The sequence below is a fragment of the Thermobia domestica genome, chromosome 10 (genome assembly GCF_964235325.1).
Source record: "Thermobia domestica chromosome 10, izTheDome1.hap1.1, whole genome shotgun sequence".
Classification (NCBI taxonomy): domain Eukaryota; kingdom Metazoa; phylum Arthropoda; class Insecta; order Zygentoma; family Lepismatidae; genus Thermobia; species Thermobia domestica.
In genome coordinates, this window is record NC_137463.1 from 179,981,496 (window position 1) to 180,007,492 (window position 25,997).

The window sequence follows — 25,997 nt, forward strand, 5'->3', positions numbered from 1 at the left end:
CAATTGGAGAGTATGAAAGAGAAACCTCTGTTAGGCGGGTGGGGAAAAAACGTTTTTAAACGAACGTGTGCAAGAGAACGTCAACTGAGAAATACAGTACTCATTACATGGCATTCAACTTCATCGTAACACACGTCGCAATAAATCCCATAACAAATATGTCAGTGAGAAAAGAGATTTTACTGTAGTACGCTACGAAGTCCTGGATTCCATAATTAACTTTGTTAGTCAGCGTTTGCTGTATGAAGACAGTATTGTTGCTTTGGAGCCTTTGCGTGTTTTGCAAGAGTATGCAACTGATGATGCCCTAAGCGAATGCCACAAAGTTATTTCTCTTGATACAGATCTTCTGCAGTTCGCAATGCAATATAGAGAGGCATCATCGTGCAGTATGTTGAAAGGCCTGGACGCTAAAAGCCTTCTCATGAAAATCTGTGGAAATCAGTCATTTCATGCTCTGTCAATAAGTCTAGCTCGAGTTGTTGCTTCGAAACCATCTTCTTTCGATGTTGAAAGACTTATAAGTGACTACAACATATTGAAAACAGATAACAGACTGTCTTTAGCTCCCACTACTGTGAAAAATTACCTTCACGTTAATATAAATATGGGTGCGTTGGAAGATTTTAGCTCAACCCCTGCTGTTATGAAATGACTGGCCAGAAAGAAAAGGCGTTTTGAAGTTGGTAGGAAGTCAAAGGAACAGCCCTGGTATGACGGTGTATTTGCCTTGGCAGAAAACAGACTGAGACAGCGTGATGATCACGGAAAAATGACAGTGAAATTCTTATGTAAGAAAAAGTGACTTTTTTCTTCCAGTGTGACTTTTTCTTACCGGTTTTTTTCCTGTATTTTATGGTTTAATACAACACAATTAAATATGTATCCTAATGTGCCTCTAATTTTGTTTGCTCTGGATGCCAAAAATTTCCTAAATAATAATAATAATAATAATAATAATAATAATAATAATAATAATAATAATAATAATAATAATAATAATAATAATAATAATAATAATAATAATATTTTTTTGGTCGCAGGTAAACATGATGTACTGGACAGAACACTGATTATATGTCTAAACAAATGCTGACTAAACTAGTTTTTCTATACTATATAAAATTTTTACCAGTGTGGAGCTGTGATTTCGTTGAATTTTAGGCCCTGCACGGAGGTCAACTATACATTATTACATTTAGAACATACATTGTATTTCCGTTACTATTAGCGCATTGTAGAATTTATATCCAGAGTAAAATTTACCTATGAAAAGCATAAGATTTCTTAAAAGCAATACTTGCAAGACTCTTGCAAGCAAGACCAAGACCAAGAGTTCCAGTGCAAGACCAAGACCAAGACCAACACCACCCGGGTCTTGGTCTTGCATTTGCCCATCATTAGATTCAATAGAATCATTTGTAGGGGCGAATCGCCACCGGGATTATTAATGTATGTTTGAAATGCAGACTTTTACATCAAAACACAATGTAGTAGTGCAATATGTTTTGTATATAGACGTATAAAAAAGGTAGCTTTGGGAGAGGGTCGGTTGTTCCGCTCTACCCGTAGATCTGCCAGTGTCTTACAGTAGGGTAAAACTTTTGAAGCAACTATTCGCAAGTTGCCATGTTGCTCTTAAAGAGTATTAAATAAGCAAATCATAGCTTTGCAGCAAACAAATCGGAAACAAAAATTTCAGAGTTCTATAACTTTTTGCGAACATCCGAAATAACGAAGTGATCGATAAATTGACCGTTACATATGATGGCGTCCCACAGTACTTTACTTTAATACTTTTAGGTCGATCCTATCCTGATACTGCTTAAATAACACTGTTGAACCAGTTTTTAATGAATAGTTTTTCACGTGTTCACTATACTTCTCAACTTCACGAAAGACGCGTTCAATCAAAAAACCATTGGTTGCTCCATGGTTAACATTGTAACACACAAAGACACAACTCGATACTCAACGGAACTCTGACCAATCTTTTAACACAACAACTAGTTACGATGCAAGCAAACCGACTCTTGTGCAGTATATAGGATATCTCCATTGAGTTGGATTAAAGTTAGGTTCGTTTCTGCCTGTATCGGACATTTGCAAAGTATAACATATACAAGAAGAAAAGTTATTGTTTCAATCCGTTTCTCACAGTATCTCGTATACCTACATCCACTGCAGAGCGATGTTTTGAACGCACTGTATTATAGAACAGTAGTTCTCAACATGGGTGGTAACACCCCAACGGTGTGTTCTCATTTCCAAAGACGTTGAAATAAAAAGAGGCAATTGGGGGAGACAGGCTATTTAGGGGGCGTTTGAGATTCCGTGACCTGTTAGATTTTATAACTATTATTAGGCGAAAGTCATTATGCATTTTACAAACTATCAAAGTTGACGTTTTACAAATAATAATAATAATAATAATAGTAATAGTAGAAATGAAATTTCCTTTCTCTTTATAGTATATACAGGGTATATCAAAGACCCAGGGCCATAGGCCATAGACCCAGTTATGAGTGAAGATACGAAAAATATGGGGAGAGAAGAATTTTGTTGGTAATAACTGGTTTCCAAACTAAAATTGCGGAATTATCCGAATCGCATCAGCCGTTTAGGATCTACACTGGTAAAACACCATATGTTAAATAGAAATGAACATTTTCACTTCTGTGGGTTGTTCGAACGGAGAAAATGAAACGAAGAATATTGATATAGTTGTTTCAGGAGACCTAGAACACTTTGAATCCATTTCCTAACAATGCTGTATTGTTAGGATAGTGAGGGCCCAAGGGAACAGCCTGCTGGACTGCTAACGTTGCTTTTCCTTTTAACATAGGGCGCCTTACCATTGTGGAGCTCAGACGGCTGGTACGAGTGGAAAAATTCCACTTCAAACTGAAATTGAAAACAACCTATCTTCAACAAATTTACTTTCTTTCCATTTTATAATATTTTATTTATTTTTAAAATTGAAGTTTTTTTTCTGGTTCTTACACTTCTCAGTCAAAGTCTTACGTTCATCCTCTTGCGCAACTGGATTGGATTAAGATGTCGGTGGCGCTAAGAACAATCGCATTCATCCAAGGGAGCGTTAGGCTGTTATAGAGTACAAAGATTTAGTGCACTGTATTTTGTATAAATTATTTAGGAAGCGTGCTGATATTTGTTTTCCCCTTCACAGATGGAGCCCCGATGCGGCATTGGTTGAATGGCTGGCCTGCCCGCATGGACGATAAACAGTCTACTTTATCCAGGTAAGCACACACATTTTCATTGGAGGAACAATGAATGTTAAAAATTTTGAACGGTTTCTATGTGTTATATAGTAACTTATTTGAGTATCCTTGTCCGTGATTTTGTATGCCGGATACTCTTCTATACATTAATTAGCAAAGGCAAGGAATATAATTTTGTATATTGGCCAATCCAGTATAAAGTATTTAGTCCAAGGGCCAAGAGGGTGATAACTCCCCCCTACTTGGGAACTTTTGCCACTATATTAGAAGTGTTCCTTAGGGTCCTTAGAACCAAAAAAATTGTTGTTGGTCAACATATAAGTGCAACATCTGGGGCCTGGGGCCCTTAACCCTATAGCACCCGTGGATATCTACACACATCGATGGGATCTCTTTAAATGACTGTAGGTCAGACCGTTAGTGCAACATTGGAACAAGTTATACCTCGATCGATTTGTAAGAGAATAGGCTTTCAGTTTACGTAATGAACGGGACATTTCTGTATACAAAGGAAAACTAATTGAGATATAATTAAGAAAATTCCCCTTAGAAAGTCCCTTCTCGATATTATTTTAGTTACTACGTGTCAACACTGCAAACTAGGTGAATAATAATAATAATAATAATAATAATAATAATAATAATAATAATAATAATAATAATAATATGCATTTGTGTGTCTTATTTTATGTTCAACTTAAACTGAAAATTTCATTTGATCCATCAAATAGCAGCGGAGGAAATATGTATTTTATAGTTTACACAGAGTTCATAATAATAAATTTTCATGGGAGTACAAGTATGGCTTTGTATCAACGTTCCGACCGTCAGTGCAACACTGAAACAAGTTATACTTCGATCGATATGCAAGGTTGTAGGCTTTCAGTTTACGTAATGAACGTTACAATTCTGCGTACAAAGGAAAAATAATCGAGGGATATTTAAGAAAATTTCCCTTAAAAAGTCCCTTTTCAAGATTCTTTTAGTTATTACGTGGCAATACTGCAAACTAGGTGAATAACAAAATGTATTTATGTGTTCTGTTTCATGTTCAACTTAAACTGATAATTTCGTCTTGATCCTTCAAGTACAAGCAGAGGAAATATGTATTTTATAGTCTTCACAGTGTTCATAATAATTGATTTTCATGGAAGTACGAGTATGACTTTGTATCGATGTACAGTTATTACGTATTATTATAATAAAATGTATTGATGTGTCCCATTTTATGTTCAACTTAAACTGAAAATTTCGTCTTGATCCATCAAATAGCAGCAGCAGGGGCGGATTAAGGCTTTTGGGGCCGATTATTTCAAGAGGGCCGTATGTTACGAATAATTCCAGCGCATAAATTTTCTTTGCTGCCCTCCATAGCCTCATAGGCTTATCGAAACACCGAGAACTATGCTGTAATATTTTAATGTGCTCCCAGTTTACAGTAATTAGTTTAATTACATTCATTATTAATAGTTAAATGCTCATACACTGCAGTGTAGCACACAAATGCCAAATACTGTATAAGCCAACTGCAAAAACACTAATAGAGTAAAGGGAGAAAATCGTATACAAATAGGTAAAGCTGTACAAGGCTACATTGTTAGAAAAAATTTCTTCCTTTATTTTTACTCTGCAAAGGACTCTATTATGCCATTAAACGACATTGAACTGACAGAGGTATTTCAAAGGAATAGTCACCACAAGCTAATAATTTGGTTTGTAATAGAGGCCCAAAACAACTCACTCCCTGACAAAATAAGTATCTTGAAGACGCTGGTGGAAGAAGACTTAACTGCAACGATACCGCGAGCGTAGCGAGTGGGATAAAATTAGTGTGGATCTGAAACCTATAATATAATAAGTTGATTGTTATATTATAGTATTAAAGAGAGGGATTTGGGGGGGGCTGAGTCTGGGGGCCCCGGAGCCTTGGCTCCATTGGCTTCGGCCTTAATTCGCTCCTGAGCAGAAGAGGAAATACGTATTTTATAGTCTTCACATGGTTCATAATAATTGATTTTCATGGAAGTACGAGTACAACTTTTTGTCAATGTTCCGTTTTATTTTTCTATACAAAACAAGTGATACAAATTATTTTAGTTGATTTTCTCATTGGTTATATTGTGTCAGATTCCCAGTACGGAGAAATCCCCCAGGAAGATTTTATGGTTTGTTGGTCCAGGGTATAATAGAAAAAATTTCAAACCAATAATTTTACATTATGTTCTTACACATTACATTATGTTCTTTTGCAGGTTACATTATGTTCTTTTCAAAATACTTGTTGTTCCGTTATTCTACAATGAATACAACTTCCAAAGTTCATATGTCTGTTCATATGTGAAGTTATCAAACAACTCTCAAAGTTATTGCGTAGGGCATGTATTCTTATTACATGTGCATACAGATAATCGCACTTAATATGGTATGTAATATGTAGTTTTTTAATTGCCATAATAATAACTCGTTTAATTGCCAAACAATTCGTTATATTCTTTATGTTCTTGTCTGTCTGTATGTTGATAATAGTAGCACATTCGCCATAAAATCCACGTGTTCTCAGTTATTCTGAAAGAAAAAGGAAAACAAAAAGAAGCCAGTCAAACAGATGACATTGTAACAAGAAAAGGGATTGCTGTTGTGAAAAATCGAAAATTCTGTGTAATACACTATGCATAAAATGAAACTGACATGAGGACGAGAAATTTAATCGAAGAAAACTTCCATAAAACTTTCGAATCAAAGAACTGTGGTAAGACTTGGCACTGCAAAACTGCATCGCGTAACATCAATTTGCATCCAAATTCCTACAGAATACGACACAAACAAACACGGTCTATCGCTGGGACTACCAAAGTTTCACAAAATTACCACGGTTGCCAAGTCAGTCTGCTGAATTATATGAGGCGGAACATTGTACACTTTTAGTGGATAATTCACCATATTTGGACCGTACTGCTATACTACCATATGTGGTAGACATCCTGTTTATCGAGAAGCAGTGCGCATTTTGCTAGAAATAGAACTAAAATGGGGATTGCGAAAAAAAGGAAAGGATGTTTCATGGGATACTCTAGTGACACTAGAACAGCTGAACGTGCCATTAAAGAAACACCTATTCGATGGGAAGATGAATCACTACTGTTACAGATTCAAGAAGTGTATCTCATAGCAGCCGAAATGAGATACCACAACTTGCACCAGATCATCCAGTTGAAATTGTTCATGGACGAAACATACGTAAAGATAAATTCGTTGAAGGCGTATTCTGTGCAGGTATGTCAGTAAGTGTTTAGGTTATTGAAGCAGTTTTATTATTACTGCGAGCTGTTGGCGTGAGTTGCTTCGTGGTTGCCCACGGCAAAATTGCTACATTTCAAGAGCTTAGACTTAACTCCTTTTTTTTTAGTTTATGTCTATTCTTTTAGCTGCAAGTAATACGGGCTCAAGTCTTCGGAAAATTTGTGTCGCCAATTTTTTAACGCAAGATGTTTGTTCAGCTGATTCAGGTGTACCAGGGTTGATGTCAAAATAGATGCTCCTAGGTATAACAGTCAGATAATTCTCACAAGCAGTACAGAATTAATATCTCTGCTCAACCGTACGGACCACTCATCTTCATATTCACAAATATTTCAATTAGTAACAGCAATGTGTGACTGTGTTGTCGAAAGCGGTGATGACCTCCAGCCATCAGTCTTAAAAGATTCATCTGTGATCTCCCCCTTTTGATTGGATAATTTCCGAAGATTTGCTTATCACTTTCAGTTAAAAGGGTAAATATAAACTGCATGAGAGATGAGTTAAGTCTAAGCTCTTGGAATGTAGCAATTTTGCCGTGGGCGACCACGAAGCAACTCACACCAACAGCTCGCAGTAACAATAAAACTGCTTCAATAACCAAAACACTTACTGACATACCTGCACAGAGTGTGCCTTCAACGAATTTATCTTTACCTATGTTTCGTCCATGAACAATTTCAGCTCGACAATCTGGTACAAGTTGGGGTATGAGATCTACAATCATTACTACATTTCGGCTGCTATGAGATCCACTTCTTGAATCTGTAACAGTAGTGATTCATCTTCCTATCGAATAGGTGTTCCTTTAATGGCACGTCCAACTGTTCTAATGATATGTGTCACTAGTTACCCATGAAATATCCTTTCCCTTTTTTCGTAATCCCCATTTTAGTTCTATTTCTAGCAAAATACGCATTGCTCCTCGTTAAAGAGGATGTCTACTACATACGGTAGTATAGCAGTACGGTCTAAATATGGTAAATTATCCATTAAAAGTGTACAATGCTCCACCACACATGAATCAGCAGACTGACTTGGCAACCGTGGTAATTTTGTGAAACTTTGGTAGTCCCAGCTATAGACCGTGTTTGTTTGTGTCGTATTCTATAGGAATTTGGTTGCAAATTGATATTAAGCAGTGCAGTTTTGCAGTGTCACTCTCTTGCCGCAGTTCTTTGACCTGAAAATTTTATGGAAGCTGTTTTCAATTAGATTTCTTGTTCTCATGTCAGTTTCGTTTTATGCGTAGTGTATTACACAGAATTTTCGATTTTTCACAACAGCAATCCATTTTCTTGTTGCAATTGTCGTCTGTTTGACTGGCTTCTTTTTGTTTGCCATTTTTCTCCAGAATAACTGAGAACACATGGATTTTTATGGCAAATGTGCTACTATTATCAACTTACAGACAGACAAGAACATAAAGAATATAACAAATAGTTTAACATTACGGCAATTAAAAAACTCCATATTACATACCATATTAAGTGCGATTATTTGTGTGCACATGTAATAAGAATATATGCCCTACACAATGACTTCGAGAGTTGTTTTATAACTTCACATATCAGCAGACATGTTTGGAAGTTGTATTCATTGTAGAATAGCGGAACAACAAGTATTTTCAAAAGAACATAATGTAACGGCACAAACAGAAAAATTATTGGTTTGAATTTCTTTCTATTATACCATGGACCAACAAATCATAAAACCTTCCTGGGGGATTTCTCCGTACTGGAAATCTTTCATAATATAACGAATGAAAAAATCAACTAAAATAATTTGTATCACTTGTTTTGTATAGAAAAATAAAACGAAATATTGACACAAAGTCATACTCTTACTTCCATGAAAATCGATTATTATGAATACTGTGAAGACTATAAAATACCTATTTTCCTCTGCTTGTACTTGAAAGATCAAGACGAAATTCAGTTTAAGTTGAACATAAAACAGAACCATAAATACATTTTGTTATTGACCTAGTTTCCAGTGTTGCCACGTAATAACTTTAAAAATCTTGAGAAGGGACTTTTTTATAGGGAAATATTCTTAAATATCCCTCGATTATTTTTCCTTTGTACGCAGAATTGTAACGTTCATTACGTAAACTGAAAGCCTACGCTCTTACAAATCGATTGAGGTGTAACTTGTTCCAGTGTTGCACTGAAGGTCGGAACCTTGACACAAAGTCATACTTGTACTTCCATGAAAATCTATTACTATGAACTCTGTGTAAACTACAAAATACATATTTCCTCTGCTGCTATTTGATGGATCAAGAGGAAATTTTCAGTTTAAGTTGAACATAAAATAGGACACACAAATGCATATTATTATTATTATTATTATTATTATTATTATTATTATTATTATTATTATTATTATTATTATTATTATTATTATTTACCTAGTTTGCAGTGTTGACACGTAGTAACTAAAATAATCTCGAGAAGGTACTTTCTAAGGAAATTTTTCTTAATTATATCTCAATTCGTTTTCCTTTGTATACAGAAATGTCCCGTTCATTACGTAAACTGAAAGCCTACTGTCTTACAAATCGATCGAGATATAACTTGTTCCAGTGTTGCACTAACGGTCTGATCTACAGTCATTTAAAAAGATCCCATGGATATCTGTAAATATACACGGGTACTAAAGGGCTAAGGGCCCCAGACCCAAGTGTTGCACTTATATTTTGACCAACAACTATTTTCTGATTCTAAGGGCCCTAAGGAACATTTCTAATATAATGGCAAAAGTTCCTATGTGGGGTGAAGTTATCAGCTCCTTTGGTCCTTGGTCTAATTCATTTCATACTGAAAATTGAAATTGTTTTTATAGAAAGATACTAAAAGTTCAAATCTTTAGTTTGATTAATTAGACTTAAAATTCCAAACTTCGAATGACTTTCTCGATTTTATCAACTTCATTACTCCTTATCAAACTTGTGCTTCTCAAAAGAGGACCTAGACACCACAGGAACTTAGTATTTCTTCGGTACATCCCACCGGAAAGGATTAGTTGATAGAGATGGTAGGGCTGGTGAAAGGTCAGTTTGGAATGCTATTCATTTGAAAAGATTTAGAATTAATCACTTAAATTCTTTTACGATATGTGCTAATGTATAATAACGAAGGATGTTCGCTGTCTTCGATTACGAAAGAAGTAATTCAAGCCTGTAGGCTGAAACTCAACAAACACTGGGAGAATTTGTACTCAATCGAAAGTTTGAAATAACTACACGTATCCTCCAGCAATGACAAAATCTCCCTTAGTGTAGAAAGAATTCAACCTTCTTCACCTACCAAAGACTGTTCTTGTTTCTTTAATTTCCCCACCTGAAGTTTATCGCCGTTGGATCTCGTAGATGTCTTTTTCAGGCTCAGACGATGAATTCGATTTTCGTTCCGTTCCTTCAGATACTGGACTAAGTAAAAATCATTTAGAGGCAGGTAGTTTCGTAGTGGTGACATTGTCTATTGACAAAACTAACACTAAGGTGATAAAAGTGATGTTTCCAAAGCCATTTGGAGTGTATGGTGCGAAATACACAGCGGGAAGACATAAAAGTGGGAAGTCTCTTTGAATATAATTAGAAAAATAATTGGAACACAAAACTTACACAGAGCAGTATATAACGTTACTTTCAATAAAATTAGTGTTCAATATTATCTTAAGAAACTAACATACAAACTGCAACTTTTGAAGCTACTTCATATATACTTTACTTGAGTAATTCATTACGAATTTAATGTTAGTGTGCGCTAGAAATTTATCCCTTTATAGAGGAGCCTGGTATATAACAAATCTGACGTAAAGGTCGGATGTGACTTTCAAGCCTCATTTGTGTTTAATTCGTCGAACAAATCATTTAATATCCAATCATGGGCTTAGATATTTTTGGGAAGTCCATTTTCTTTTTCGTTTCTGAAGAAAGAATGACAGTCGTCCCTTCACAACCGCAATTAAACCGATAAACTGGTTAAATTTAGGCTGCTAACATTAATTTGAAGAAATTAAGCTATTTTTTCGAGAAGATGTATTCTTTATTAGTTCCCTTTTAGAATGTATTTCTTTTCTTTGTATAAATAATACACGAAATATATACATCTTATTTATATTGTCATGAAATAGTGCATGGATTCTCTTTCATTGGAAATCAAATTCACTGAAAGATAGGTTCAGTTTATATCTGTTTGAATAGTTAAGTTTTCAATGTAACTTCACCAAGTTCCCATGTAACTTTTCATATACCGATATATTCAATTGCGGAGATAAAATAAGGTTGTTCTTCGTTTGAAATTGCTTATTCTCAAACATTCAGGTATTTGTTTGTATTAAAGAGAGTTAACTTAATAATAGAGCTTCCACACAGGTCACACCCTGAACTTTGAGTGGTCTCACTCGGAACTTATTTAAATTTCTGTAAAAGTAAACATATTTTTCTCCAAAATATGCACATCACACGAAAGTTTGTAATTTCCTTTCAACTCTAAAGTATTTGATTGATCCAAAACGTGTAAATACTCGTATTCACAAAGTTTTGCAATTGAAGAATGGTATCTCGTGTTGCATGACCTGTGTGAAGTGGCCGGAACGCAGATTTTTCTTGGTTTGCACGAAGTTTAATGTAAGTTGAAAGTCTATATTTTCAGGATAGTAAAAATATCATTTTTATGATACTGTAATAAAGACAAGAACGAGCTAAGATTCTTCAGTTTTTAAAATGTTTAGTTTTCAAGCGTAAGGACGTCACACCCGGAGCTCCTGAATTGGCCGATATTTGAGTTCCTTTGTATGTACGAGTATACCTTTCGAGCTTTTAAAGAGGCAATTAAGACTTACTAACTTGAAACATGACACATAAATTTCATTTATTGATTTTCAAGACTTTGTGGATGATCAAGATTTTCCTGAAACAGAAATACTCCGAACCATCAAAGAGGCAATGTTTTTTTTTTTTTTCTGTAAATTCCGCGGAGGCAGATCCGCAGGGCAATCAGATTAATGAACCATGTTAACTACAGATAAAAGGAATTCTTTCATTGTGGAAATGTATATCATCTTGTGACTGTAAATAGTATAGGAAAATGTGATTTAACGTCATTTATGAAATCATGTTTACGCTAAGAATATCATATAGCTTCGATTGTCGGTCTAAGAAAGCAACCGCTGAGCATTTTAAATATCAACTAACCTTGTTATCTCTCTCTCTTTTTTTTTTAAATTTTGGGCTCATCTTTGCACTTTGTGACTTTCGCCAAAAAAGTGTCAATGTAGATGTGTTGCATGGATTGTCACTATTTCTAATGTGATTGGAATAATAATAATAATTTATATAGTGATAATATTATGTTAACTTACTAAACTAATTATAGAACAGTTTGCTAAATGACTTGAAAGATATAGCTGTAGGACTAACATTTGATTAGGAAATTAACTGCAAATCATACTTGCAAAATATCAAGATAAATGAATGAAACATATTAAGTTGGAATAACTTGTCATTTAAATTAGATACTGTCTTGATTTCACAGAGGTATCTTAAATAGGTTTACCTCTGTGACCTTAAACACGAGATGATCCAGAATATCATAAGTCCAGCAACTGTGACAAAACCATGAAGAAAAGACTAAATGTTGTATACGAAGTTTTAGACCTAATTCTCTTCAAAATAAGTTGTTATTGAAAATCTTTAAGAGAGACCAGAAAAGTTCCCTTATTTCGTGAAAATTAAATTTTGTTATATACACTCATGTCCAAAATTATTGTCGCATATCTATAACTGTCTTCTTGTAAAACATAATTTGATAATGATTTAGCGGAATACTTTTAATACTGATACTATGTATATAATCGGGAAATGTATATTTGTGGTAAATTTCATAGGAAAAGAATTATAAATAGGAAAATTATAAGGAGTAAAATAAAATATTGTTAAATGGACAAGAAAGTTTTATTTTCGTTTCATTGTTCTTATTTACTGCTCTTTTGACATGAAATTTACCACATACATGTCTTTGCCGATTATACACATACTAACATTATAAGAAATACCAGGCGAATTCGTTATCAACTTATATTCCTACAATAACATATTTATAGACATGCGACAATAATTTTGGACATAAGTGTACCTAGTACGTTTAATATTTAATAATGAAATTCAGTTTAAGTAATATCAAAATGAAATATGTAAATTCAATTTGAAAAAGCAAGGGATATTTAACTACACTTATTATTATTATTATTATTTAAAATAAAAGTCAAATCACTTCATCAGAACTTCCGTTCGCCTAAAAGAAGACAGAAAGATTCCCCATTAAAAATCAAATGCCTAAAAATGAAGATTGACACCAGTAAGTATTGTTGGCTCCTAAATAAATAAATAGACGTCGCAGTCAGAATAGAACCAAACATGTGGAAAAAAAAAAAAAACAAACACAAGCCATTCTCTGCAAAAATTCACAACTGTGGCCCTGATTTCGATTTCTCCTAAAGATTTTTCGTTTTCTTTTTTTTCTTTTCTTTTCTTCTCTTTTTTTTCTTTACTGACCCAGTGTCCTGAGGACAAGTAGGAAACCTAGTTGAATAAAGAAGGAGCGAACTGTAAATGTTGAAAGGCACTTGATTGGGAATCAATGTGCTGAGCACGCTGTCACCCAGTATATATGGGACAATCAGTACACTTCATGGGAGCAACACTATAGTTTACAATAGTTTGTTAACGATATTGAGTACTTGTGGCATCTTTATTTTCTTTTAACCCATTGCGTTATATATAGGTGTATTCTTCTCTTTTCTAAGAAAGGAAATGATTGTAATATTTTGATTCTACTTATTTCTTCTTCAAGTCTAGGGGAACCAGCAAGAAAAGGTCTCTAACAGCTCGCAGCGGCATTGCCACTACTCATGTGTTAAGGGTTTTTTCGGTGCATCTATAATGGCAATTTAATTAATGGTATAAGATAGAGTAACAGTGGTTAGTAACACTAGCACAAAAATAGGGGCTGCATTTTTCCTCCGCATGTTGCAAGAAACTTCAGAGACCATATCTTGTTGGCCTGGCTATAGTTAACTGTTTAGTGACTTGTTTTGGCATATTAAATTCTACAATGAAACATTTTAATCTTAATTATAAAAGGCAAACATGTAAGTCTATACGTCACCACATCCTAGAATGTTATACAAACTTCTTAAGGGATATGTAATACTGGTTGTAGGAAAACAGGAAGCATAATGAAAACTCATTGTAATAAACAGCAAACGTTTCAGTGCATCAAGCTAATTCCTAATAGTAAATAGTCACGCTTATAGATGTCTCCACTTGCGGGATTCTTGTGTAGACTCAACTTCTTAAATAATTTCATAAAACATATAATGTGGAGTTTTGGGGTGGTTGGTGGATTAGAAAAAAAGTAATGTAAACAATTAGAGCTACTAAGGTGGATCACTAGGTGTTCTCGGTGCTATGCTAAACGCTGCTTGAATAGTGCGGCATTGCCAGATAGTATCGAGTGTTTACTGATGCCAGATAATAAATGGAGTAATCATGGAATTCTGCTTAGATACTTACTGGATAACTTAGTTTTCGATTCTTACCGCAATTCCGCTTCTCGAACTGCAACGCTAGAATCCAGGAATTTTCTTAACGTGGCTACTACAGAAAATGTACAAATTTGGCAGCAACGCATTATGGCGTTCTGCCCAAGTTTCGTCTCAACCTTAAATGTAAATTAATATTTAAATAAAATATGAAACATAACATTAAAGACGGTCAAACAATATGATAAGATTGTTACTTTAAAATACTTTATACATACATATAAACCAGGGATGCAAATAACCATTCGCCCACTCGCCCGGGGCGAGTGGTTCATCGATACGGGCGAGTATTTAATATCAAACCGAAGGTAAGTAAATAATTCCTATTGTGGAATGTGTGCTAGTAGCTTTTTTCCTGGGCTGGTAAAATTTTGTTGCTTATTTGTATCCCTGAAATAAACATTTCATAAAACGGAGCACTTCTAGTAAGATCTAACAGCAAGTGCCATTTTGTGTGCTTATTGTAAAATGAATCAAATATTTTCTTTTATTTGTTACCTTTTTCGATATCAGAAGACACAACCAAATGAATCAGTATCTTGTATTGTAGCTGGAACATAACTCTATCTTATAGTACAATAGGTATAATATGTAACGTTTTATTGCGCAGTAATTAAAGGAATAAGCTAAAATATGTATTGACTTCCGGGTGGTGATCCACCTTAAAAAGTACGATTTTAACCTACGTATATGTACAGCTGGCCGAATCCTTGGGCGCAACAACTAGTAATTATAATTCGAATATAATTTAAGTAATGCTAAATGTGTCTATAACTTATAACCATTTTCACAAATCAAGAGACATTTAACTAGGCTTAAAAGAGAACAGTAAAAATATATAATTAAATTTCCAGTTCATTTCAAACATAGAAACATAGAAAACAAAGACAACATAGGGAACATATAAGAGAAAGAAATAAAGAAGAAAATGTCAGTAGTTAGTTAAATACTCGTACTGTTATTCACAATTTCTGAAACTTACAGTTGCTCTGTTGAGTATTCGAAAATTAGCAAAATGTAAGGCAAAACGTTTCCTATTTCTTAAAATGTAGTAATGTGCGTTAATCCACTTGTTTTAAGACTAAATCCGTAAGGAAAGCATTAACTACCATGAAGCGCTCATCCCATACAAACAGAAGCTATCACACATGACAGTTTCTCTGATGCATTTCGAACGCTCCCTGTAGAATATTTGAACACCGAAGTATCCTTTCAGCGTATATACAGTAAATCAAAACATAATATGCTGAGGAGTTGCTGCAACCTACATACAAATGTATCTAAATCTGTAAGATGAAAGATACAAGTATTTTTAAAAATATAATAAATCGAGAAAAGGGTATAACAGTAAATTGTTATGCTTGTAACTCATGGGTGGTATCTCTGTGGGTGTATAGCCCAATAAGTTAGGATATTAAAATATAATGCGTGCGGGTCTTTTACAAGCCACCTGTTGCGTACATGTGTAAGAATGTGTCTCGTAAAATACATATATATAAACAACATTCATCCGTTTTGAGCATAACATTCTGGGTGTTGTAACTGTAAATCTTCTAGGACCTCTGTTTTGTAGGGACGTAAGGCTCGAAGATTCCCATAAGCAAGGAGGAGGTTGGAATGAAAGAAAGAATACAAGATAAAAACTCATATCAACTTGTACTGCATAATTCATTTTGGCTTGAATCACTCGTAAATAGGTAGCCATATGAATAGGTTTCTTCTTTCAAAGGAAGGAGATCCTAGGGTTTATTCTACATAGGCATAGCACTACTCTGTTATTAAAAGTTTATTAATCTTGAGTTCTCGGTGTTTTCTCTGTATACGAGTGGACCTAGAAGAGAACTGGGTTGTCTTCTTTATAAAGTAATTACAACTTTCTTAAGACTGATAGAAGAAATCTTCTATGTTAATGTTGCACAGACATCAATGTGATCCTTCTGAAGTCTTTTAGGTATTATTACATAAGATGCTAAAAATATCTGGTATCAATGGAAGAACTGATTAACTTAATTCAAAACATATTTCATATCTGCATTCATTCCCACAAGCCTTCCACATGTTTGAGCTCTCATGAATATGTTGGGCAACACGGTAGCTCAGTAGTAGAACTCACTTGTGGTGTGATGGATCCTTGATTCAATTCCAGGCATTGTGAGTTTATGGTATACAACACCGCGTCTGTAAGATTTCACGAGGTTCTTCTGTTTTCTTCCCACATTATCATTCCGCCAGTTATTTCACAATGATTCACTTTAATTAATCATGCGTATCATTGAGCCCAGTGATGGCCAAATAACGATCCAATCCCCGAATATAATTTAAATATATATATATATATATATATATATATATATATATATATATATATATATATATATATATAGTTTTTTTCTTAACCCTAAGCGTAACAGGAAGAATACAGGGTGTCCGAGAAGTCCTTTCCTGATTACAAAAATTGATAACTCAGGATAGAAATACGATAGAAATATGAAACTGGTGTTGAATTGTTTACAAACTATAAAAGTTTTGGTCGCATCAGTACACTTCCACACGAGCACCCTTGGTAGCACGTAGCAAATCTAGGCGATATTCAATTTTCATCCACACATTAGCCAACATCACTGGAGGGATCGATGCAACGACTATGGTTATTTGTTGCTGCAGGGTTTCAAGATCTGGTACACGTGTTCGGTAGACCTCATCCTTGACATAACCCCACAAAAAGAAGTCTAATGGGGTTATGTCAGGAGAGCGTGGAGGCCAAGCTGTTGGTCCATCACGACCAATCCATCGCCCAGGAAATGTCCTATCGAGATAGGCACGGACGTTCAAACCCCAATGAGGTGGTGCACCGTCTTGCTGAAAAACGACATCGGGGCGATACTGAAGCAGCTGAGGAACAGCATACAGCTGCAACATATCCAGGTACACTGCAGATGTGATGGTATCCTCAGCGAAGAAGAATGGCCCGATAATTCGATCGTGCAATAACGCGCACCAAACATTCACCTTTGGACTGCCTCTGGTGAACTCCCTGACCTCCCTGGGGGTTCTGAACCCCAAATGCGTACATTATGGCGATTCACTACTCCACTGACAAAGAATGTCGCTTCGTCGGAAAAAGCAATTCGTGTGAGATAACCATTACCGTCCTCAATACATGATACCATTTCGACCGCAAAGTCATATCGACGTGTACCGTCGTCGGGCAACAAGGCCTGAACGAGTTGCACTTTGTAAGCACGAAACAATAAACGTTTGTGTAAAATGTCATGGATAGAGCTTTTTGGCATCTGTAATTCACGTGAGGCCCTGCGCACCGATTTCTTAGGACTTCTCAGAACAAACTGCCGCACAGCCTCCACCGTGTCTGCTGAGGTTCTTGGTCGACCAGACCTCGGAAGGTCAGCAACCGACTCTATGTTCTTGAACTTCTCATACCAGGCTTTAATGCTCTTGACATCAGGTGGAGTCCTCCCAAATGCTGTCTGGAACTGTCTCTGTACCGTGGTTGGTGATCGTGTCTCATGGTACCACAGGACACACTTGCCTTCTCCTGGTTGGTTGGCATGGCTTCTTGGGCTTCTTACTTACGTACTATAAACCTAAAATAAACAAAATTGAGACTTGGTAAAACAGAACAAACCTAACACAGACAAAAACTTTTATAGTTTGTAAACAATTCAACACCAGTTTCATATTTCTATCTCATTTCTAGCCTGAGTTATCAATTTCTGTAATCAGGGAAGGACTTCTCGGACACCCTGTATGACTGCCCATCATAATGTGTCTTATCACTGTTTCAGCCAAACAATGAACATTAAACTATAAATTTTATTACATTTCATTTCTTCAACGTATGCGAATCGATAACATTCCTAAAATTGATTATGTTTGTAAGACCATCTCAGATTCACCATTCCTTCATTGCATCCTTCCCAGAATTGCTGTCAAGTTATCGTAATGTCTATTATATAAGCCGTCTTCTCCCAATCCAGCGTGGAGAAATATATCACGTTAAATACTGGTACCGATTACATTAAATACTGGTATCATTTCATTACCCAACATGCGGAGGTAATTTTCGTGTAGATTGCCGATGCATATAATTGATTAAATCTGCATGTTTCATAAACCACACCATTAATTTTGAAGAGAGTTGCAACTTGCAGGAAGAGAACCATGGAGTTTCGTTTCCGACAAGTATTTGGGATTTTATTTGCTCACTTCTCTGGAAACATAAAAGATCACCTTATTGAGGAACATCATTCTCTCCCAGAAACATGGATTTCTTTTAATTTTGCTCTGTGTCTATTACACATTTTTTAACCCTTCGGTAAAGATCGTTTTTTGTTAATTGACACAGTATCTTCAACTTATGTAAGCGAAAGTTTTCATTTTTCAAAATTTCCTCCTTCATTATCTGAGAAGACAAGTGATAATTTTAATGACTGGTTAATCATCGATTCTGGCACTTAAAAAATTTACTACTTTTTAAAATTTAGTGAAGGACATTCTGGATATATGAATATTTGGATCAACCACACAAAGTTTGTTGTAGAGGTCATACATGCTCCAAATTGATGACCTTTTCATTATATTGGTTTTCAATGTCCTGCAGTGAAATAAGCCAGCTTTTGAGGTCTTCCAAGTTGGGAACTTTAAATTTCAGGACTTCAAGTAATTGCGACTCTTGAATTTTGTTGTTTAAAATTTTATGTAGAAGGCAGAGTAACCGAACTTTTCTTCTGCTGTCAAGGGATACAACATTCAGTTATTTAATTAAACACTGATATGTTTCAAATTTAGGATATATCCCTATTTCCTTGAAAACTGAATGTGTTGGGAATTTTGATTGTATCATTTCTATTTTGCGGCTATATTTTTGCTTGCAGGGTTCCAGATTTCCATAGCATATTCTAGTTACGTTATATATAGTTTTTACTGTGTGTTGTTCTTGAAATCCCTTCCAGTTCTTATCGTATACCCCAGGTTTCTATAAGTTTCGCTCACATTTTTTTTTAATGTGGTTGGAAAATGTTAGTTTGGTGTCAAAGGTGACCCCAAGGCTTTTAAACTCTTCGATCCTTTTAATATTAACGTTACCAATGCAATAGTTATATTTTAGAGGTGTGTTCTTACGCAAATATGATATTTAAAAAAAAAAAAAAAACATTTATTTACATTAAGGTTTAGATCATTGAGTTGACACCATTTGGAAACAGCATTTATATCATTTTGTAGAAATAGCGAGTCATTGCCATTACTAATACATCTTCCGAATTTTAGGTCATCTGCATATAGTAGGCTGAATAAATTTTGCAGGCATTGAGAATATCATTAATTAAGATTAAAAATAAAAGTGGACCAAGGCTTAAGCACTGAAGGACCTCTGAGAACACTGAGTAATCGTCAGTTTGTATACCCCGTCACGATACCCTTTGGCTATTGGCAATGATCTTCAAGATATGAAGAAAATAAGTCAAGTGCCAAATCTGAGAGGTTTAAACATTTGAGTTTGCTTAAAAGGACATCATGGTTAATCTGATCGAAAGCTTTACTGATGTCTGTATATATAACATTAGCCTGCTTTTTGTTCTCAAAATACGTGGCTATAAAGTAAGTAAGAAGTGTTAGGTTTATAACGGTGGATCTGCCAGGTAAAAAGCCATGTTGGTTAGGGGAGATTATGGGCAGTAAATGCCATAATAGTCGTTGATAAAGAATACTTTCAAAAATGTTTGCTGGTGAGCTTATTATGACTACTGGCCTGTGATTTTCGATTTTCCAGCACGGGAGTGCCAATTTTACGTTTACTGCTGACGGTTTCAAATATTGTCCACTGGCGACACCAAAACCATTTCTTTCTCTGCAGCCTACAAGGAAGGAAGCAGGGGCGTGATTTCGGACTTCGCTTGGAGGGGGGGGGCAAGAGCACCACCGATATAAGACTTTCGCGTTTTGTACTAGTATATTAGTAGACAATCGACTAAAGTATATGCATTCCTCAAACTCTTGGGGGAGGGAAATTGCCCCTCCTGCCCCCCCTAAATGACGCCCCTGGAAGAAAGCAATTGAGCAGAAAGTTAAATTGTCCGCATATTTTAACGATCAACTTGCCAGTATTTGAGGTGTATGGTAAGCTGCTTGTCATCGCTCTTTCGCGACTCATAGCGTTGATACGGAGCGATTGGGTCCTTGCTATTCTTGATCCGGTACTTATTCCTTTATCCGCTAGAAGGTACTGGCGTTCTCTGTCTTCTACTGAAGCGCAGAAGATATCCGAATGGAAGGGGAACATATTTAAGTTGTAGACTATTTTTAAAAAGTTAGCACAATAAATTATGCTTTGATTGTATGTTTGCCGTTGGTAACCAGGTAACATGGGCCATTGATATATATCCATAATTCTTCTTTACTATAGTAATGAATCGGAACATGATTTTGAATAGTATGGCACACAGTATTCGATTTTTAAAATTTGATTTTACTTTAGCGTCCCTTTAAATAGCGAGACTATATGACACATGGACCTAGAGCTCAACGTGGGATCCGAATCACATGAGTTCTCGCCAGGAATCGAACTCGGGTCCCCTATGTCAAAAGCACGTACCCTAACCGCTTAGCCACGAAAGCACGCATTGTTCGAAATCAGCTAAGTAAAGCTGCTAGTGACACCAGTTCAATGTTGCAAGTTAATAAAAAAAGAAAAAGATAGCTTTTGGGGCATGAGGGGTCGGTCGCTCCTTACCTTCATCTGAATCCGCCACTGTACTCAAATCGTGTTATGGTATCTGAATATTTTAGACACCTTCTGGTTCTTAAATATGTACAAAGAAACTAAATTTCACGCCCTCAAACACGTTGAAGAACTATTTGTGTGTATAAAGTAGAAGTGGGAATTATCTCCGGTCTTCAAATGAGAGTTTAGAAAGTGTCATTGCTATCTGCTACACAAGATAGCATTTTAGATTGGCCGGAGATGAAACAATTGTTTGAGCAACGGAGTAGGTGAGTGTATATTTGTGAAGCAAGAAACAGAAGCTGGGCGGCATCTTAAGATCGCAATCTCCTGCTGTTTGTAAACCTTTATCTGCTTTCTCCCAACAAGTAGTAGGTTTCCTTTCATTGTGGCTCCTCCCTTACAAGAGACCCTACACCATCGTCTTCAAAAATAATAGTATAGAATTTTTCGTATATTCCCTCCAGGTGTGCAATTTTTCCTCTCTGTTTTTTCCTGTTCGTTTTTCAGATAATATGTGGAAGGTTGCAGACTTTTTATATTCTTTTTTTTTCGTTTAATATATGTACACACAATGTAATATGTATTTTTTCTAAAGCCAGAGAGATACTTGATATATATATATATATATATATATATATATATATATATATATATATATATAACAATTTAAAAATTAAAATATACAAACTGACTGATGACAACCCCGCCTGGTGGTGTAACTTTGTAATCCAGCTTTCTTTGAGGCGAAATATTGAGGTGAGGAAAGTCCTATAGACCCCTGCTATGATAGTTGATCTTGCATGATGGTTTGTGCATCCGCCAACTACACTAGATTCAAGCTTTGTTCGGAGCATACATTTTTAGTAGGTCTTGTCCTTCATGACTTTGATAATGCATATGGACGTAAAACAGAAAACATAGCATAAAAGATGATGCTGCCAATAAGAGGAAAGCATGGATGGCCACACTCACCTTAGCGGCAGAAGATTCTTTCATAAATAACTACGAAATCGTGAAAAATAAATAGCATTGAAAATTCGCGTAGAATATAATGCGTTAATTGTGAAAAGTTCTAAATAACATGTTTATATACCGTCAATGTTTGGTCAAGTAAGCATGGATAGTGATATTCAAAAAGTTGTCACCAGTGGCAGATCTAGAAGGTGAAAACTAAGAGGGCCAGCCATAACCCAGACTATGATAGATACCAGACTAGACAAATTAGAGCCGATAGTACCAGATTAGACTGGTCAGCAGAAAGAGCGTCGTATAGCACACTGACAATGCCAGCCTACATTTATCTTGAACGATCCGTCAGAATTTGCGAGAACTGAGAGATTTTAATGCATCCACCCTATACCCTGCACCTGACACCGTCAGATTATGATTTGTTTTTGTCTCTGCGTGATTCTTTGAATGGTGTTAAATTTGTTTGAAACGAAGCCGATAAAACTCACGGGTCACAATATTTGTTTTTATTTTACCAGAAACAAAAATTCTATAGCGACAGGATTATGTTGTTGCCGGAACAATGGCAGATTATGGAATAAAATTGTGCATATGTGATTTCATAATGTTATTCTTAAATGACAATAAATGCCTTCTTAAATTTGACCTCCAAATGATCAATATTTTTTAGACATCCTGATATTATGAAATCCTAACTTACGGATACTCGATATTACTCTTATTTTTCTAAGACGCACTGTCCTATTTGTTACTATGGGGTGTGATTGATTAACCGATTAATTAGGACTTAAATGTCCATTTCCAGCACTATTTTTATATATATACAATTAGACCTTATAGTGCAACACAAAACATTACTCGAGCTTCAATTCAAGTTAACCACTTTCCTTATGCGGAAATCGGCATTATACGTACGATAATTATAATAACAATAACCTAAATATTTCTTCGTTCATTTCTACAAAGTTATTTTTTTTTACCACTTCTAAATTTATACAAGAAACAAATTAAGTATCTATTCGTTCTGAAAACATTGCGAAATGATTTTATATTAAGATTTTAGGATAGTAGTTGGTTAATTAGAGTTTAGTGTCCTTTTCAGCAATGGACCTGTTTGAGACGTGGACTCACAACTTCACGTGAGATGCGAACAACATGAGCTCTTACCGAGAACAACTCTGTGCTTCGTGCTCGAGTGGATGATAATAGGAAAGGAAGATACCTAATACCCTATTTTCGGCTATGATATTTTACATTTATAATTTCTATAATATTGTTTTCTAATCGAATTTGAAAAGAAAAGAATTGATAAAGGGTTGATTAAAGAAATGTTCTCATCTACGGGCAGATTACGAGCAAAAACAAATATCTACTTCGGTCTTTGAACACACGTACACATGATTAATGAACTATTCACCCAAACCGCTCTACCATTTAATACACTACTTCAAATTTGTTTTCTGTTAAGTGTTTCCTGCTCCAAACTATAATTTGTTTACAATCAGATGGGACTGAATTTGCGGCAAATAATTACAAGTTAGCCTACAGCTATTGCAATGCATAAATGTATATTTTGCACAAGTCATATTTTCTTTTACATCACAATAACTGGTGTAAAATAGATTGAATTTGTGAAATTATGAAGTTGGAATGATCGTTAGTAACAATAAAGCAATAATAGAATTAAAATAACAATTTCCTAGACAATAAAATTTTGTGAAGAAAATTAAGTCAACTGATGATCTCTGGGCTTAGTGACTCGTCTAAACTTACATGAAAGGTTTTTAACTACACTGGTTGACAATTGCTAGGGATAAAACACATTTTCAGTCATAAATTTTGAGAATTCGGCTTCGTGGCTATGTAGTGGCATAAATATATCAGTAGATGACTAGTGAGCCATGACATCTAAAAGGCAAGGCAACCGGGCTATGCGAGGTTCTGCTTTCGAACAAACCTCACTGAGTCAGAAGGTTGCACGTAAAAGACACAGCCAAGCACGACAACCGCTGTTATGAGTACAATAATTTAATGCAAGTTAATTGGTCTGTTGGAATATGGAGCAAAGAGCTCATCTTAGTGATTATGATCGTGAAAGAGTTGTTGGTCGTCTTAAGGTAGATCAAAGTGTTACAGAGGTTGCACATGTGATTGGAGTAGCACAATGCGTTATTTCCTGACTGAAGAAAGATGTTGTGGCCAGAAAAACGCTGTACGCGTGCATAGTGGAGGTCGTGAGAGGAGTGCAACAGCTCGATAGGATCGCTGCATTATGCAATTGACCAGAAGGAATAGACATGTCGCTCCTGCGGAAATTGTTAGTAAGTTTGCCAGGCTATCAGGTGTTCGTGTGTCCTCCCGAACAATTTCACGACGACTCAATAGTGTCGGGTTCTTTACACGGAAGCATGTTAAGTGTGTTCCAATATTCTCCACCCAAGGGCGCCGATTTCTCTGTAAATTTGGGGGGTCCTTTCAGATGAAGAAAGCATATATGAGGATTTTAAAACAGATTGTATTCAAATTATGCCAAATATTCTAATTTTACAAATACAGTAAGGGGGCCCACATGAGCTTTGGGGGGCCCGGGCCCCCTCGACCCCCCGGAATCGCGCCCTTGTCTCCACCCACCGCTGTTCAAGATTATAGTGATGTATGGCAGATCTTGATTTAGACGAGTGGAACTGTCCAAATGTTATGTTCTTAGATGAATCACCTGATGAGACTCTCAGGTGAGATTGTCTCAAATAAGTGATTCTGGCCATCAATTGGTGTGGCAAGAAAAAGAAACACTTTACCATTCACTGAACATCCGTGAATGGGGTAGGTATAGTAGCACTGGTGTGGTGGTATAAGTAGGTATCATCAAAAATGGACGAACACCACTGCACATTTTTGCAGCGCTGATCCATAACCGGGGAACGGTATTGTAATGAGATCCTGACAGGATATGTTCATATTTTTCGTGGTGCAGTGGGCCCCGAGTTTGTGTTCACGGGTGGTAACGGACTTTCACACAGAACCTTCCAAATTGAAGAGGCCTTGGAGCGTAAGAATATCTACCGCATGGACTGGCCACCGTTTTCCTGATCTTAATTCCATTAGGCATGCTTGCAGTGGCGTAGCACACTTTTGCGGGCCCCCCCGCACAGTATAGAGAAGGGGCCCTAGTTGTAAAGCCGACAGAAGTAAGGTTGAAGTTCTACTTCTTTAAATCTTTATTCATCGCAAGACTTCGGGGCTCCCTATACGTCGGCCCCCCCCCCGCACTGCGGGGGTTGCGGGGGCAGCTGCTACGCCACCGCATGCTTGGGATGTCCTTGGACTACAAGTTGCATAGAGGAATCCACCACCTTTGATCTTTCAGGACCTGAAAACTGCCTTGAAGAAAGAATGGGACAACATACTCGTGTAAATCATGAAGTCTATATGGAACAGCATGTCAAACAGATGTGCAGTATCAGAGGTAGTCATACGCCTTACTGACCTGCTCCGAACTCCTCTCTATTCATGACATTTGACATTTCATGTCATTACTGCATAGCGCTTTCTATGTGTTTGTTTGGTTTTTCCGTCTTGTTCCTTTTTATCATGACACATTTTGGCATTAGATCTTTCATAATATCCGCAGTTATATATTGGTCACTTACTGCACCCTGACTATGTTACAAAATATTATACCTGAAAATGTATTTCATCCCTAGCAATTATCAACCAGCTAACAGTTTTTTTGCAACATCAAGTAAGTGATCGGTGTAGATAAATAACGCACTGGGTTTCTATCTAAGCAAGATTTTCTCCTATGGAGAAAGAAAGAGGTGTTCGAATGACGAAATTGACGAATTGGAGTATGTCCATGAATGGAGATAAAGATTTACAAACTTGTTTTCTTCAATTGTTTCAGATTTGATATTTTCAGTTAATTTCAACCATTTTCTAACTCATGTATGATCAGTGTTTTATTTTCTTTCTTCTCACATGCAGTATGTAGTGAAACAATACATTATACACACAATTACATTAGAATATATTTGATATATAACACTCATTTGACAATACGCTCGAATCGATGTAAATAAATCTTAAAATGGAGAAATTTCTTCATGCATAAACTCCATAGCAAAATCATG

General features: G+C 35.9%; 1 protein-coding gene across 1 annotated transcript in view; it reads left to right on the plus strand.

Annotated features, from left to right (window-relative positions):
* The window catches only part of LOC145662857 (calpain-9-like), a 412,792-nt gene that overhangs the window by 164,994 nt on the left and 221,801 nt on the right, over positions 1-25,997 (plus strand). The window contains exon 2 of the mRNA XM_081728793.1: positions 3,191-3,263. Coding sequence (XP_081584919.1) covers positions 3,191-3,263 — 73 coding nt within the window. The remainder of the gene's footprint in view (positions 1-3,190; positions 3,264-25,997) is intronic.